Here is a 15,441-nt window from a genome sequence, read left to right as displayed (position 1 = left end):
AAACTTCAAAGTGATCTTGATAGGCTGGAGTGCTGGGCTGAAAACAACAGAATGAAATTTAATAGGGATAAATGCCAAGTTCTACATTTAGGGAATAGAAACCAAATGCACAGTTACAAGATGGGGGACACTTGGCTCAGCAATACTACAAACGAGAAAGATCTTGGAATTGTTGTAGATCACAAGCTGAATATGAGCCAACAGTGCGATATGGCTGCAAGAAAGGCAAATGCTATTTTGGGCTGCATTAATAGAAGTATAGCTTCCAAATTACGTGAGGTACTGGTTCCTCTCTATTCGGCCCTGGTTAGGCCTCATCTAGAGTATTGCGTCCAGTTCTGGGCTCCACAATTCAAGAAGGACGCAGACAAGCTGGAGCGTGTTCAGAAGAGGGCAACCAGGACGATCAGGGGCCTGGAAACAAAGCCCTATGAAGAGAGACTGAAAGAACTGGGCATGTTTAGCCTGGAGAAGAGAAGATGGAGGGGAGACATGATAGCACTCTTCAAATACTTAAAAGGTTGTCACACAGAGGAGGGCCAGGATCTCTTCTCGATCCTCCCAGAGTGCAGGACACGGAATAACGGGCTCAAGTTAAAGGAAGCCAGATTCCGGCTGGACATCAGGAAAAACTTCCTGACTGTTAGAGCAGTGCGACAATGGAATCAGCTACCTAGGGAGGTTGTGGGATCTCCCACACTAGAGGCCTTCAAGAGGCAGCTGGACAACCATCTGTCAGGGATGCTTTAGGGTGGATTCCTGCATTGAGCGGGGGGTTGGACTCGATGGCCTTGTAGGCCCCTTCCAACTCTGCTATTCTATGATTCTATGATTCTATGAGCTTTTATCTCTCTCTCTCTCTCTCTCTCTCTCTCTCTCTCTCTCTCACTGTTTCTAGGACACCTTTGAGAGTGGAAACTTAAAACGACGTAACCAATAGGCTTACCCTAGGCCAGGGGTGCAGAACCTCAGGACCAGGGCCCAATCCAGTCCACCAGATGGCCATTTTATTTATTTATTTATTTATTTATTTATTACATTTTTATACCGCCCAATAGCCGAAGCTCTCTGGGTGGTTCACAAAAATTAAAACCATCATAAAACAACCAACAAGTTAAAAACAAATACAAAATACAATATAAAAAGCACAACCAGGATAAAACCACGCAGCAAAATTGATATAAGGTTAAAATACAGAATTAAAACAGTATAATTTAAATTTAAGTTAAAATTAAGTGTTAAAATACTGAGTGAATAAAAAGGTCTTCAGCTGGCGACGAAAGGAGTACAGTGTAGGCGCCAGGCGGACCTCTCTGGGGAGCTCATTCCACAACCGGGGTGCCACAGCGGAGAAAGCCCTCCTCCTAGTAGCCACCTGCCTCACTTCCTTTGGCAGGGGCTCACGGAGAAGGGCCCCTGTAGATGATCTTAAGGTCCGGGTAGGTACATATGGGAGGAGGCATTCCCCTGGCCCCACCCCCTTTCCCTCAACCACCAATCATTTGGTGGTTTTCTGGCTTATGTAGTCCTCCTGCCCCCACTTTCTAAAAGGTCTTGATTGCCTCTCCTAAGGCTTAGCTACTAGCAACAAGGAATTTAAGCTAAAATAAACCGGTAAAATAAACTGGTCGTCAATGCAATCTCCCGAAAGCTTCACTGACATGGAATTCAGCCCTCAAACTGAAAGAGGTTCAGCACCCTTGTTCGAGACAACCCAATTCACGCTTTGGAACTTTCAACAGCAACGATGAAAAGCAGCAGCATCTGCTGGGTGGTGGTGGAAGGAAGTGCGGGTACAGCACAAGCAAGAGAGAGCCCTTCTTCATACAATGCATAATGAACCTAGGGGATTCGCTGCCACAAGAAATAACCATGGTGACTAGCTTAGACGGGTTGAAACAAGGATTACAGCCACTGGCCATGCTGGCTGGGAATGCTGGGAGTTGTAGTCCAACATATCTGCTGGGCACTTGGTTGGGGAAAGACAGATTACACTCATTCAAGAAGGATAGGTTTTGTCAATGGCTGTTAGCCGTGATAGCTAAATGGAACCTCCACGTTCAGAGGCAGTGCGTCTGTGAACATGACAAACAATGGGGAGCAAGTGCCACCTTCGTGCCTCCCTTGTGGGCTTCCCAGAATAGGTATCTGACTGCCCACTGTTGGGAACAGCGTGCTGGGCTAAATGGACCTTCAAGTCTCATCCAGGAGGGAGGAATTGCCTTTATGCTTTTGTTCTTGAATGTGTGTGATCAGCTCCCTTCTCCGCTGGGAATATGAAGCAGTAATCCTTGCAAAAGCCCTGGAAGAGGTTTCCTTCTGCCCTCCACATCCACCTTCAAGGACCAGCTCAGCGCCTGCGGGCACTAACTGCAATTCTATCCCCAAGGTTTTGGCACTCACCCAGAAAGCACTGCATGCTGTCCAAGACAGTCCACAGACATGGCCGTTGCCTGCAAAAATGGGAGAGAGAAAAAGACAGGAAGAAATAAGCTCTCCAAACATTCACTCAGCTTGTCAAGTAATGCATCTACTCATCGGGAAAAATAATTCTCTTCCCACTCTCCCCCAAATGCTAGGTTGCATATTTGGTGGAAAGAGCATGACGTGATTGTCGCGATCAGTACTTTCGGCATTTAATTTCTTTCCAGCCCCGATGTTAACAATTCTCCTCCCTGCCCACCACCTGAAACTCTCAATAACACTTCAGGCATCCGATGAAGTGGACTGCATCCCACCAAAGCTTATGCCAGAATAAAGCTTAGTTTTTAAGGTGCCACAAGATACTTTGTTGGTTCTGTTGCAATGGACTAACACGGCTAGCCCTCTGGAAATCAGTGGAAAAAAGAACACTGGAGTCATTCCAAGAGGGGTAAAAGAACTCTCTGGAGAGAGTTCACCCCCAGCTGGTGAAGAGCCCATGAGAGCTTTCTCCCCCACTGGTACAGGCTGGCCTGTGTCTGGTGTCGACTCCTCTGTTTCAGAGTCTGATTCTGATGGATCACCTGAAACACCTTCTTCCAACACAAGGGGAGCAGGGCTAGACATGACACCCACCTTGAGCAGGGTGGGAAACCTCTTTCGGGCAGAAGGTTGTATTCAATCCCAGACAAGCTCTTGGGGTGGGATGAGGAACACACTTCAGTGGTGAGCAGGGCTGAAGACAAAGGGGTGGAGCCAAAGCACCCCATAGGTCAGCATATTTTAGCTTAAAGCTCTTACTGCCAGTAACTCAGCCTTAGGAAAGGCATTTTGACCTTTTACAATGGAGGAAAACTCCACAAAATCTGGAAACCCACCAAACAATCAGTGGTTGGGGAAAGGGGCATGGCCATGTAGGGAACCCTGAAGAGCTGGACTGAGACCCCAGAAGGGTTGGATTTGACCCTAGTCACGGGGCACCCTAGGTTGCCACATGTATGTTAGGAATCATACGCATTGATATTATGACTCTTCTGTTTTTCTGGTAAGTTGATCTACAATACAAGTGGCATGAGTGACAGGAGGTATGGTGCATTTGCACATGAGATGACTGGCTGGGTGTAAAATAGTGTGTGATATATAAATAGTGCCTATGGGGTTTTAGATAGGGAACAGATAGGGAAGGGATAGAGAGTGCCTAGGATCTGTGGTTATAGGATTAGAGTGGTGATTGAGTGTGTACGAGAGTGGATATATAGGTTTCAAAGTGAAATTAAGAATATAAGAAGGTCCATCTAGTCCAGCACTCTGTTCACACAGTGGCCAAACAGCTGTCGACCAGAGACCAGCAAAGCAAGACATGGTGCAACAGCACCCTCCCACCCATGTTCCCCAGCAACTGGTGCACACAGGCTTACTGCCTCAGATACTGGAGGCAGCACATAACCATCTAGTAGCTATGGATAGTCTTTATTGTAACTCAATTACTTATGTGCAGGTGGAGAATAAAGTGGTCAATGAATGTTTAACACCTATAAATAATTCTATAAATAAATTCTATAAACAATTCTATAAATAAATATTTCTTTGTTTTTCAAAATCGTATGGTGCATGACTACAAAAAGGGCTAAAGTGATAAGGGAATAATAATATATATATATCAGAATAAAAACTTGGCGTGTCCTCACATCTCAAGAAGTAAAGGTGTTGGACCTGAGGTAACGGTCCTGGTGGCAGCGTTACTGTGTGTTGTCTGCTGTGGGAAAGGCCTTATAGGAAAGGTATCCACACAGGTAAACAGGCAAGAACACCACACTCCTCACCCTGACCTTCAGGATCCGGACTTGCCCCTACACCTGAACCCTGAATGTGGGATGGAGGTGGAGAGCCAGCATTACTGGCCAAATCTCAGACTTCTCTCCTCATTCCTGTTAACGGGCATCTCTTGTTTCAGTGGGGCTGGTTGTTAACAGTGATCCTGCCCTGGACCCAACTGCCTTGCTACAAACTGGCAGTCCGGAGTTACCAGGGTTTGTTGGTGCTGTTCCCAGAAAAGCACAGGAAAACCTGCACTGCAACTTCAATAAACCTGTTTTTAATAGCTATCAGCCTGCATTGGGGTGAAAGAGAAACACCACAAAAGCCAGGGATTGGTTGGAAAAGGATGAAAGGCTGTCTTTCAGTTTCTCCTTGCTGGGCTTTCACCCTGTCAGTTTGACAGACTAGGTCAGTAGGTAAACACAACAGCTGTTGGAGGAATGAAGGAAGAGAAAGATGAGCTCAGTTCTGGAAGGAAAAATGCCAGCTTCAGAAGAGCCTCAAGGGCTTGGCTTTCCGGGAAGGATTGCTTCATGACCTCTAAAATGTTGCGCAGAGCCAAACAGCAGCAGGACCCTTTTTGGCGGGGCCCTTCGGGTTCTCAGAATTGCTCCCATTACAGGCATACCTGCCAGGAGACACACAACTGAAACAGCTGCAAAGCTGGCGAGGAATTCGGAGCCATGCCTACGGACAGCGTTCCACAAGCTCCGAGGACATTTTCAGGTTTTGTCACAAATTCCTCCATAAGAGCCACCTTTGCACATTCTCTGCTTTGAAAGACCGGTCAGACTCTACAGGATTAAGAATTTGGAAAGCAGAGCTCTAGTTGCTAAGAACTGTACACCGTCCAGGTGCTGTCCAAGTGCTGTGCTTGTCATTTATGTATGCCCTACCTACAATCAAATGTTCCTCAAAGATTATCCCCTTCAGCTACTAGGTACAGCTTTCCCAGTTAGCGTCAAATGGCCTTTTCTTTTCTTTACTTAGATCAGCCTCTAAAATTATCTCCTGCTTTAATATAAATACTGTCTATTTCTCTCTATGATGCACCGCAGGGTGGATTTGATTTAAATCATGATTTAAATCACTACACAGAAAGACTCGATTTAATCATGTGACTCCCCCCCCCCCCACACACAAACACACAAAGCTATATTTTACACATCTCAGAGTTACCAAGACTCATTCTTGCTGGTATAATCTTAATATTTACAACCAGATGAAAGTTTCATTTTTAGAATAGCAACTTTTCAGATTAGTTTTAGTTATATATAAAAAAATACTGATTTGTTTATACTATTATTTTTATTTTTTATTTATTTATCATACTTATACCCCGCTCCTCAGCCAAAAAAGGCTCTCGGAGCGGCTTACACTTAGCAAAAAAGACAGTCCCTGCCCTCAGGCTTACAATCTAATATTAGAAACACATCATAGATAGATAATTATGAAATTATTGCGAGGTGAACTATCTCCAGTTTAATAGGTTAATCATTCATATCGGGACAACTTTTCTGCTGTTCTTTATTGAAAGGAGAAAAATAATCTTACAGAAACCTCTGGAAGAGCATGACATTGTGAATGCATTCATGGAATTCGTTTACCAAAAAATTTAAACAGCCTCATGCTACATAATTAAAAACTAATCCTTATTTCATGATGAATAACCTTTGGACTATAATATTTATTTATTTATTTATTTATTTATATACCACTCCCCATTGAAAAATTTCGGAGCGGTGTACAAGGTAAAATGAAAATAAAAACAGAATAAAACAGTTAAAACAAAATTTAAAAAGAAGCAAAAATCAGAAATACAAGGCTGCATGTTAAAGAAAGGCTTCTTGGAATAAAGATGTTTTCAGGAGGCGCCGAAAGGAGTACAAGGTCGGAGCCTGCCTGACCTCCAGAGGCAGGGAGTTCCACAGGAGGGGCGCCACCACGCTGAAGGCTCTTCCCCTTGTGGATTCCAATCGGAGGATGGATCTAGGTGGAACCACCAGGAGCAGGCCCGCGGATGACCTCAGTGACCGGGCAGGTTGGTAAGGGAGAAGGCGCTCTCTCAGGTATCCTGGTCCCAAGTTGTTTAGGGCTTTGTACACAAGTACAAGAACCTTCAACCTGGCTCGGTAGCGAATAGGCAGCCAGTGCAGTTCCCTCAGCAGAGGAGTTCCATGCTGGAAAGAGGCAGCTCCGGACAACAGCTGAGCTGCAGCATTCTGCACTAGCTCCAGCTTCCGGAGCAGCTTCAAGGGCAGCCCCACATAGATTGCATTGCAGTAATCCAATCTTGAGGTTACCAATACCTGTACCACTGTGGCCAAGCTATCCCTGTCCAGGAGAGGCCGTAGTTGGCGAACCAACCGAAGATGGTAAAAGGCACTCCGAGCCGTGGCGGCTACTTGAGCCTCCAATGACAGAAATGGGTCTAAGAGTACCCCCAAACTATGAACCTGTTCTTTCAGAGGCAGTGCAACCCCATCCAGAACAGGCAATGAGCCTGTCTCCTGGACTCGGGAACCACACACCCACAGGGCTTCCGTCTTGCCAGGATTTAGTCTCAGTTTATTGGCCCTCATCCAGCCCATTACTGAGTCTAGGCACTGGTCCAGGACCTGCACAGCCTCACCTGATTCAGTTGTCACAGGGAGATAGAGCTGCGTGTCATCAGCGTATTGATGGCATTTAGCTCCAAATCCCCTAATGACCACTCCCAACGGCTTCATATAGATGTTAAATAACATTGGGGACAATGCCAAGAGGCCGAAGACTGGTCACCCAATGCTACTCTCTGAAAACGACCCCGTAGGTAGGACCGGAACCACTGTAAAACAGTGCCTCCGATGCCCATCCCACAGAGTCGATCCAGGAGGATACCATGGTCGATGGTATCAAAAGCCATCAGGATTTTGATACAGGATTAACAGGGTTGGATTCCCCCTGTCCCTCTCTTGATAAAGGTCATCCATCAGGGCGACCAAGGCTGATTCAGTAACCAGATCGGAACCCAGACTGGAATGGATCTAGATAATCAGTATCCTCCAAGAGTGCCTGCAGTTGCTCCGCCACAACCCTCTCAAGTACCTTCCCTAAAAAAGGAGTGTTAGCAACTGGGCGGTAGTTGTCTAATACCGATAGATTTTTCCTCAAAAAGCATTTTTTTTTTAAAAAAAACAAACCAATTTAAATTAAAACAATTAGATTTAAATTTTAAAAATCTGATGTTTTAATTTTTTTTTTAAAAAAACCACATTTTTATCCACCCTGGTGCACCAGAAAAAGGGGCCTGCATGCTAGCTCCTTCCTATCTCTCCTCTCTCATCTCACACTATTGCCCCGCTCGTGCTCTTCGCTCCTCTGATGCCATGTTTCTCGCCTGCCCAAGGGCCTCTACTTCCCTTGCTCGGCTTCGTCCATTTTCGTCTGCTGCCCCTTACGCCTGGAACGCTCTTCCAGAACATTTGAGAACTACAAGTTCAACCGCAGCTTTTAAAGCTCAACTAAAAACTTTTCTTTTTCCTAAAGCTTTTAAAACTTGATGTTGTGCAGACTTCTACTGTTACTTTCTACTGTTAGTTTTTCCCTACCCTGTGCCTGCTTACCCTACCCTGTACCTGTTTGCATTCTCTTCCCCTCCTTATTGTTTTACTATGATTTTATTAGATTGTAAGCCTATGCGGCAGGGTCTTGCTATTTACTGTTTTACTCTGTACAGCACCATGTACATTGATGGTGCTATATAAATAAATAATAATAATAATAATAATAATAATAATAATAATAATAATAATGCTTCACCCAGGATGGAAAACACTTCTGATAAAAACTGGAGTCAATATTTTCAAAAACGGAAGATTCCAACATCTCCGCTTTTCTAGCTCCCAGCAGCCCAGGTACTGCCTGTAACCATCACCTGCCCTGCTGAGCCTGTTTTGAATGTTTGCAGCCTTCTCCCCCATTCGAATTCCATCTTGGGACTCTGAACACGAAGACAGAAACTTCAACAAGTCAGTTTCTTTCTCTCTCCCATTCCTCCCACCCATCAACACCCTTTTGGCTCTTGGCGGTATAGAAATGCAGTAAATAAATAAATAAGTAAAACACCTGCTTTTTTAATTAATGGGTGGTGTGTGTTTTTTAAGAATATCTTGCCTGATGAAGAGATCTGGAGATCTCAAACGCTTACACATTTTTTGGTGAAGTTTTGGTTGGACTAATAAAGGTATTATACTAATATTGCAAGAGATTGTTTGTAATAATAGAAAACAAACCAAAAACATCCCACTACCTCCCCCCCCACACACACACATACATACAAACCAGCAGGTGACAGGACTCGAATTGGGATCCCCAGCACTGATACCCCAGCGCTCCAGCTCTATTATAAATCTGGCAGATACCCCTTGGCTTTGAGGGTGCCATTTAAGTTGCAGCACCAGCCTGCCTAAACATCTGGTCAGCTGACCCCAACAGCCAATCCCAGCTCACCAGGCCCTATAAAGTCCTAGCCACAGAGCTCACGCAACTCGCCTCCAAGTCAGAAGACACTGTCCAAGTACCTGCTCTTTTCCCCCAATTGTTGCCTTCGATCCTGACCCCTGCCTGACTTTGACCACACATCTGCTGCAAGACCATTTGGACTGAAAGTCAACTCCTACAGGTTCAGGAACACAAAGGCCTGGAACCTGACTCTTGCCGAGGCCTGATAAAAATGACAAGCAGACAAAAACACAGGAAACACCTCCTGGGAATTCTCAAGAAGAAATCCCAGCCTTGTAGCAATTATCAGCAATCACCAATACACAAGTTGCATTTTGTACGCGGATGACCACAGGAGTATTTCGTCCACATTTAAAAGCAGCTACAAGCCTGACCACCAATGAGGGTGAATAAATGTTATCTTTATTTAAAAATTGGATGTTAAAAATATAAATCACTTTTTTTCAAAAATGTAGATCTTTGTTTTCTCTTAAATAATAACTAGGTTGATATGATATAATCTAGCTATAAACATGTTGGCCTTAAAGTTATTCTCCAAATCAAATCAATGCCTCTACAAGATACATTGAATTAAAGGAGGCTTTCTTAGGGAAATGAAGAACAAATTTGATTATTTCTCAAATAAGAACATTCTACCTACTAACGATAGACAAACAACTACAACGGGCATCACTTTTTCACCCAAAGAACAAACTGCTCCCGTGTGCCCCGTAACTATCAAGGCTGGTTTCAGCCCATCAATCACAGGCATTTTATTTTTGCTTTCTGCTTTGCTTTTGTGAGGTCATGACTAGGCCAGAGCACCGTGGAACTGAAAGGAGCAACAGTGGAACGAAGGCAGACCCCAAGATACCCATATTTAACTTCACAAACTGTTATGGGTGCTGGCCATAAGAAAGACCCTATACGGCCATCTTCCCCAATCTGGTGCTCTCCAGATGTTTTCGACTTGACCATTGGCCGTGCTGGCTGCGGCTGATGGGAGTTGATGTCCAAAACAACTGGAAGGCATCAGGTGGGGAAGGCTACTAAATGAAAATACTTTAAAAATGTTCCTTCTATAGATAAAAAAGGATAGCATGCAAAACATATACAGTGCAACAGAGACGCAAGGGCTGATTGTAAAAATCAAAACACGTAAACTGCCCTGAGAGCTTTGGCTATTGGGCAGTGTAGAAATGAAAATAAATAAATACTAATAAAATAATAATATAAATAATAGTTTAGTTGTAAATAACATGGTTTACATTGGAACCCTGTCAATACCAACTCAGAATTAAATCTCATTGAGTGGGGCTTACTCCCAGGTAAGTGGGTATAGGATTTCAGCTTAAATCGATTCATGATTTAAATTGGCTTTTTAATGCTGATTTAAAAAATACATTTTGAATGCCTTGATTTTAATTTCAAATCATCTACCCTGCCACCATGATGAAATTATTTACAAATAAGAATTGCAGCTCCTCAAACTGATCACACTTACTAATATGATCAGTTTGGGGTCTTACCAGTACTCAGAGGAGGGCCTTACTAATTCTAAAAGGAACAGTGTTATTACTCCCCAAATTCTCCTATTCATTTTTTAAAAAAATATTATATTCCTAAACTTCCCAATGACTAAAGATCTCCTAGAAGTGTACAAATACAAAACCTGGGGCGGGGGGGGGGGGGGAGTAACAATGGCCTTATTCCTTGTGTTTAAAGTAGTGGTTTAAGGTGTTTCTGAACAGGGCCAGTAAAACCACAATGTGGGGTGCGGTTCCACCAGTATGCTGATGACACCCAATTCTACTACTCCTTTCCACCCAAGTCCAAGGAAGTGGTTTCTGTGCTAAACCGGTGTCTGCTGGCAGTAATGGATTGGATAAGGGTGAACAAATGGAAGCTTAATCCAGATAACACAGAGGTGCGCTCGGTCAGTCGAAAGGCGGATCAGGGAATAGGGATTCAGCTTGTGCTGGATCCCCTGAAGACGCAGGTCCACAGCTTGGGTGTACTTCTGGATTCAGCCCTGAGCCTGGATGCCCAGGTTTCGGCGGTGGCCAGGAGTGCATTTGCACAGTTAAAGCTAGTGCGCCAGCTGCACCCGTTCCTAGAGATGTCGGACTTGGCCATGGTGACACATGCTTTAGTTACATCCCGATTGGATTACTGCAGCGCGCTCTACGTGGGGCTGCCTTTGAAGAATGTTTGGAAACTCCAGCTGGTTCAAAGAGCTGCAGCCAGAGTATTGACCGGGGCTGGTTACAGGGAGCCTACAACTCCCCTGTTAAAACAGCTCCACTGGCTTCCAGTCTGTTTCTGGGCACAATTCAAAGTGCTGGTTATGACCTATAAAGCCCTATATGGCTCGGGTCCAGGTTATTTGAAAGACCGTATTCTCCCTTATGAGCCTGCCCGTGCTTTGAGATCTTCTGGAGAGGCCCTTCTTTCAGTCCCACCATCTTCACAGGTGCGCTTGGTGGGAACATGGGAGAGGGCCTTCTCGGTGGCTGCTCCAGTGCTTTGGAACTCTCTTCTCGGGGAAGCTAGACTGGCTCCCTCCTTGACGTGCTTTCGGAAGCAGGCAAAAACTTGTTTGTTCCGACAGGCCCTTGGAGAATAATCTGATCCTCCATCTATGTTAAGGTCTTGTAAAAAAAAAATCCTTTTTTTTAATTTTAATTTTTGTACATTTCTTTTGCTAGGTTTAAAATGTATATGTTCTAAATTTTGTAAGGCCGCCTTAAGGCCCAGTGTTGGGCAAAAGGCAGGATACAAATATCATCAATATCCTCTACTTCCCTTGCTCGGCTTCGTCCATTTTCGTCTGCTGCCCCTTACGCCTGGAACGCTCTTCCAGAACATTTGAGAACTACAAGTTCAACCACAGCTTTTAAAGCTCAACTAAAAACTTTTCTTTTTCCTAAAGCTTTTAAAACTTGATGTTGTGCAGACTTCTACTGTTACTTTCTACTGTTAGTTTTTCCCTACCCTGTGCCTGCTTACCCTTCCCTGTACATGTTGGCATTCTCTTCCCCTCCTTATTGTTTTACTATGATTTTATTAGATTGTAAGCCTATGCGGCAGAGTCTTGCTATTTACTGTTTTACTCTGTACAGCACCATGTACATTGATGGTGCTATATAAATAAATAATAATAATAATAATAATAATCCTCATCCTCATCATCCAAATCAGATGAAACTGGGGCGGGGGTGTTTTGCAGCAGCAAGCAAAGAAAGCCTCCCTAATCCAGTGCAGTTTGGTCTCTGGTTATGTTGTGACTATAAATCCCATCTCCTAGGCAACATGTCCAGCCTTCCCCAACCTGCAAGTGTCCAGGTGCGCCGGCACTACAACCCCCATCAGCCCCAGCCAGCATAGCAAGCCTTCCCCAACCTGAAGGCCTTTAGGTGCGCTGGTACCACAACCCTCATCGCCCTCACCCACATGGCCAACCTTCTCCAACCTGCAAGTGTCCAGGTGTTCTGGCACTACAACCCCCATCAGCCCCAGCCAGCATAGCCCACCTTCCCCAACCTGCAAGTGTCCAGGTGCGCTGGCACTACAACCCCCATCACCCCCAGCCAGCATAGCCAGCCTTCCCCAACCTGCAAGTGTCCAGGTGCGCCAGCACTACAACCCCCATCAGCCCCAGCCAGCATAGCCAGCCTTCCCCAACCTGAAGGCCTTTAGGTGCGCTGGTACCACAACCCCTGTCGTCCCCAACCACATGGCCAGCCTTCCCCAACGTGCAAGTGTCCAGGTGCGCCGGCACTACAACCTCCATCACCCCCAGCCAGCATAGCCAACCTTCCCCAACCTGCAAGTGTCCAGGTGCGCCGGCACTACAACCCCCATCACCCCCAGCCAGCACAGCCAACCTTCCCCAACCTGAAGCCCTTTAGGTGCGCTGGCACCACAATCCCCCTACCCCCACTCACGCGGCCAGCCTTCCCCAACCTAGCGCCCACTAGATGTGTTGCAATACCACCCCCACCATCACGCTAGTTGGGATGATGGGGGCTGTAGTCCAACACATCGAGAGGACGCCAGGCTGGAGAAGGCTGTTGCCAAGAGCAGGCGGCCCGACAAGGCGCAATAAAAGTGAGGTCCTGAGCGCTGCCACACCTGCGCGTCCCCCTGCGAAGTGCCAGGCGCGGGACAGGGACCCACCTCACCGCTGGGCGGGCGGGGGGAAGAAGCCCCCTGCCCCCTGAGAACAGAACCGCTTGGGGAGGAAGAATCCCTCGCCCTAAGCCGTGGAGGCGCCGTTACCTGGGAGTCCCGGAACTCCACCACCACATTCTCGCTGCTCCAGCGCGCCGCCATCTTGGGCTGCCCAGAAAGCAGCTGGAACGAGCGACGGAAGAAGGCGGCTTTCCCAGGCGTCGCGCATGCGCACCCCGCGCGCAAGGCCTGCCGGGAGATGTAGTCTTAAGGCCAGGAAAAGAATTGGGTGGCTCGGAGAGAGACTCGTTTTGTGACCTTCTGTGCTTGAATATGGGCCAAATATACTGTTTAGGGAATGGTAGATGCTAAGCCTGCCTGGAAGTCTGGCACTCCCAGAGTCAAATGTTGTTGTTGTTGTTGTTATTACATTTATATACCGCCCCATAGCCAAAGCTCTCTGGGCGGTTTACAAAGGTTAAAACACTGAACATTAAAACCGATATACAAAATGTTGTGGGTTTGGCTGGCCTTTTCTCCCTAGGTTTGAGGAAATGCACTTTGCACACGCTCAGAGGCTAACTTCTATTTATTTTAGCATTTTTATCCCGCCCTTTAGCCAAAAATGATAGACCCAGGGAGAGATTTCATCTCTCTGATGAATGTAATGTGCCAAGGCTTAAAGATGGATTCTCTGCCAAAGGGTGGCTGCATTTATTTATTTATTTATTTATTACATTTTTATACCGCCCAATAGCCGAAGCTCTCTGGGCAGTTCACAAAAATTAAAACCATAATAAAACAACCAACAGCTTAAAAACACAAATACAAAATACAGTATTAAAAGCACAACCAGGATAAAACCACGCAGCAAAATTGATATAAGATTAAAATACAGAGTTAGAACAGTATAATTTAAATTTAAGTTAAAATTAAGTGCTAAAATACTGAGAGAATAAAAAGGTCTTCAGCTGGCGACGAAAGGAGTACAGTGTAGGCGCCAGGTGGACCTCTCTGGGGAGCTCATTCCACAGCCGGGGTGCCACAGCAGAGAAGGCCCTGCTCCTCCTGGTAGCCACCTGCCTCACTTCCTTTGGCAGGGGCTCACGGAGAAGGGCCCCTGTAGATGATCTTAAGGTCTGGGCAGGTACATATGGGAGGAGGCATTCCTTCAAATAACCTGGCCCAAAACCGTTTACATTCCTTAATGGTGGACATCATGTCCTAGCAGACAAAGGGGAAAACTTTTAACCAACAGAGCATCGAATGTAACCTATGACTCATTGAGATTGTGCACCTTAACTTGAAAATTGAATGTAACTTAACATGCTAATCCAGAATTGACCAATAGAAAGGTTAGAAAGAGACTAACACCCTTATACTGTGAGATTCCTTTGTTCTTGGTGCCTCCATTTTGTGGAACCGGAGAGCACCCCCATACTGCAGTATCGGAAGTAAATGGATTAAATGTATTCTCCAGCCTCGTGTGTTTGATTGGCTATCAACGTGCCGAGGTAATGGGCCTTTAAATCCCTGGTTGAGGGACAACAAAAAGGCTCTCAAGGGGGCTTACAAAAATATTTAATACTTCCCATGGGGGAAGTTTGGTGGTAGAGCACACGGCATGCACAGCAAGATTTCCTAGGTTCATAGGAAAGAAGCTGCCTTACATCCCAGTCAATTGATTGACCCACAAGGACACCAGAAGAGCCCTGCTGAATCAGACCGAGGCTCCATCTAATCAAACAAGGATAGGGTGCAACAGCACGCACACACCCATGTTCTCCAGCAACTGGTGTATATACGTAGGCTTACTGCCTCTGATACTGGACCCATCATGTTCAGTATTGCCTACAGCAACCTTTCCCAACCTGAGGCCCTCCAGGTGTGTTGGACTACAACCCCCATTGTCCCCAGCTAGCATGGGCTAGACCAACTGTTGGCTTTATGCAATATAGGGCTTTCGGATATAGGGCTGTAGCAGAATCATTCCAATCAATATATGTTCAATTGAGTCTTAATCTTTAAAAACAGGCTCTGGAATTACACCCTGGTGAACCTGGGCACACATTTTAAGCCATGAGGGTGCGGTAGTTCAGTTCCTAGCCATGAGAAGAAAGTCCAGCAGAGCCTATTCTGAGAACGACTCCTATCACCATTCACATGTTTCAGAAGAGGACCTGTGTTAGGTTGTAGCAGTGTTTCCACAACATCTACCTCCCCTGAATTTAAATTACGTTTACTTTTAGAGCAGCATTCCCCAACCTGGTGTCCTCCAGATGTGTTGGATGCTGGGAATCATAGTCCAAAACACCTGGAGGGCACAAGGATGGGGAGGGCTGTTTTCAAGTGTTGCAAGGTTCAGAATTACCCAGCCCTTACACTTTTGCAAGATTCAATGACCTTCTGGACATGCTTCCTGACAAGAAGGAGGCAGGCCTATAGCACTGATTCATGCAGAGGCACATCAGGAAGGGAAGGACCCACCAAGTCAAACCTCTCTTGTAGCTCACACTAGAGAAGAAGGATTGAAAGCACTTGTTGCCC

General features: G+C 45.7%; 1 protein-coding gene across 3 annotated transcripts in view; it reads right to left on the bottom strand.

Annotated features, from left to right (window-relative positions):
• The window catches only part of WDR59 (WD repeat domain 59), an 89,962-nt gene extending 76,881 nt beyond the window's left edge, over positions 1-13,081 (bottom strand). For all 3 annotated transcript variants that reach the window (XM_063140898.1, XM_063140899.1, XM_063140900.1), the window contains exons 1-2: positions 13,003-13,081; positions 2,404-2,453 (exon numbers count right to left, since the gene is read on the bottom strand). In XM_063140898.1, coding sequence (XP_062996968.1) covers positions 2,404-2,453; positions 13,003-13,056 — 104 coding nt within the window. In that variant the 5' untranslated portion in view covers positions 13,057-13,081. The remainder of the gene's footprint in view (positions 1-2,403; positions 2,454-13,002) is intronic.
• Positions 13,082-15,441: the final 2,360 nt, after the last annotated feature.

The sequence above is a fragment of the Elgaria multicarinata genome, chromosome 14, assembly GCF_023053635.1.
Source record: "Elgaria multicarinata webbii isolate HBS135686 ecotype San Diego chromosome 14, rElgMul1.1.pri, whole genome shotgun sequence".
In the NCBI taxonomy this organism is placed as follows: Eukaryota; Metazoa; Chordata; class Lepidosauria; order Squamata; family Anguidae; genus Elgaria; species Elgaria multicarinata.
Note: the sequence above shows the minus strand (reverse complement) of the source record. Positions and strands in the feature narration are given on the sequence as shown.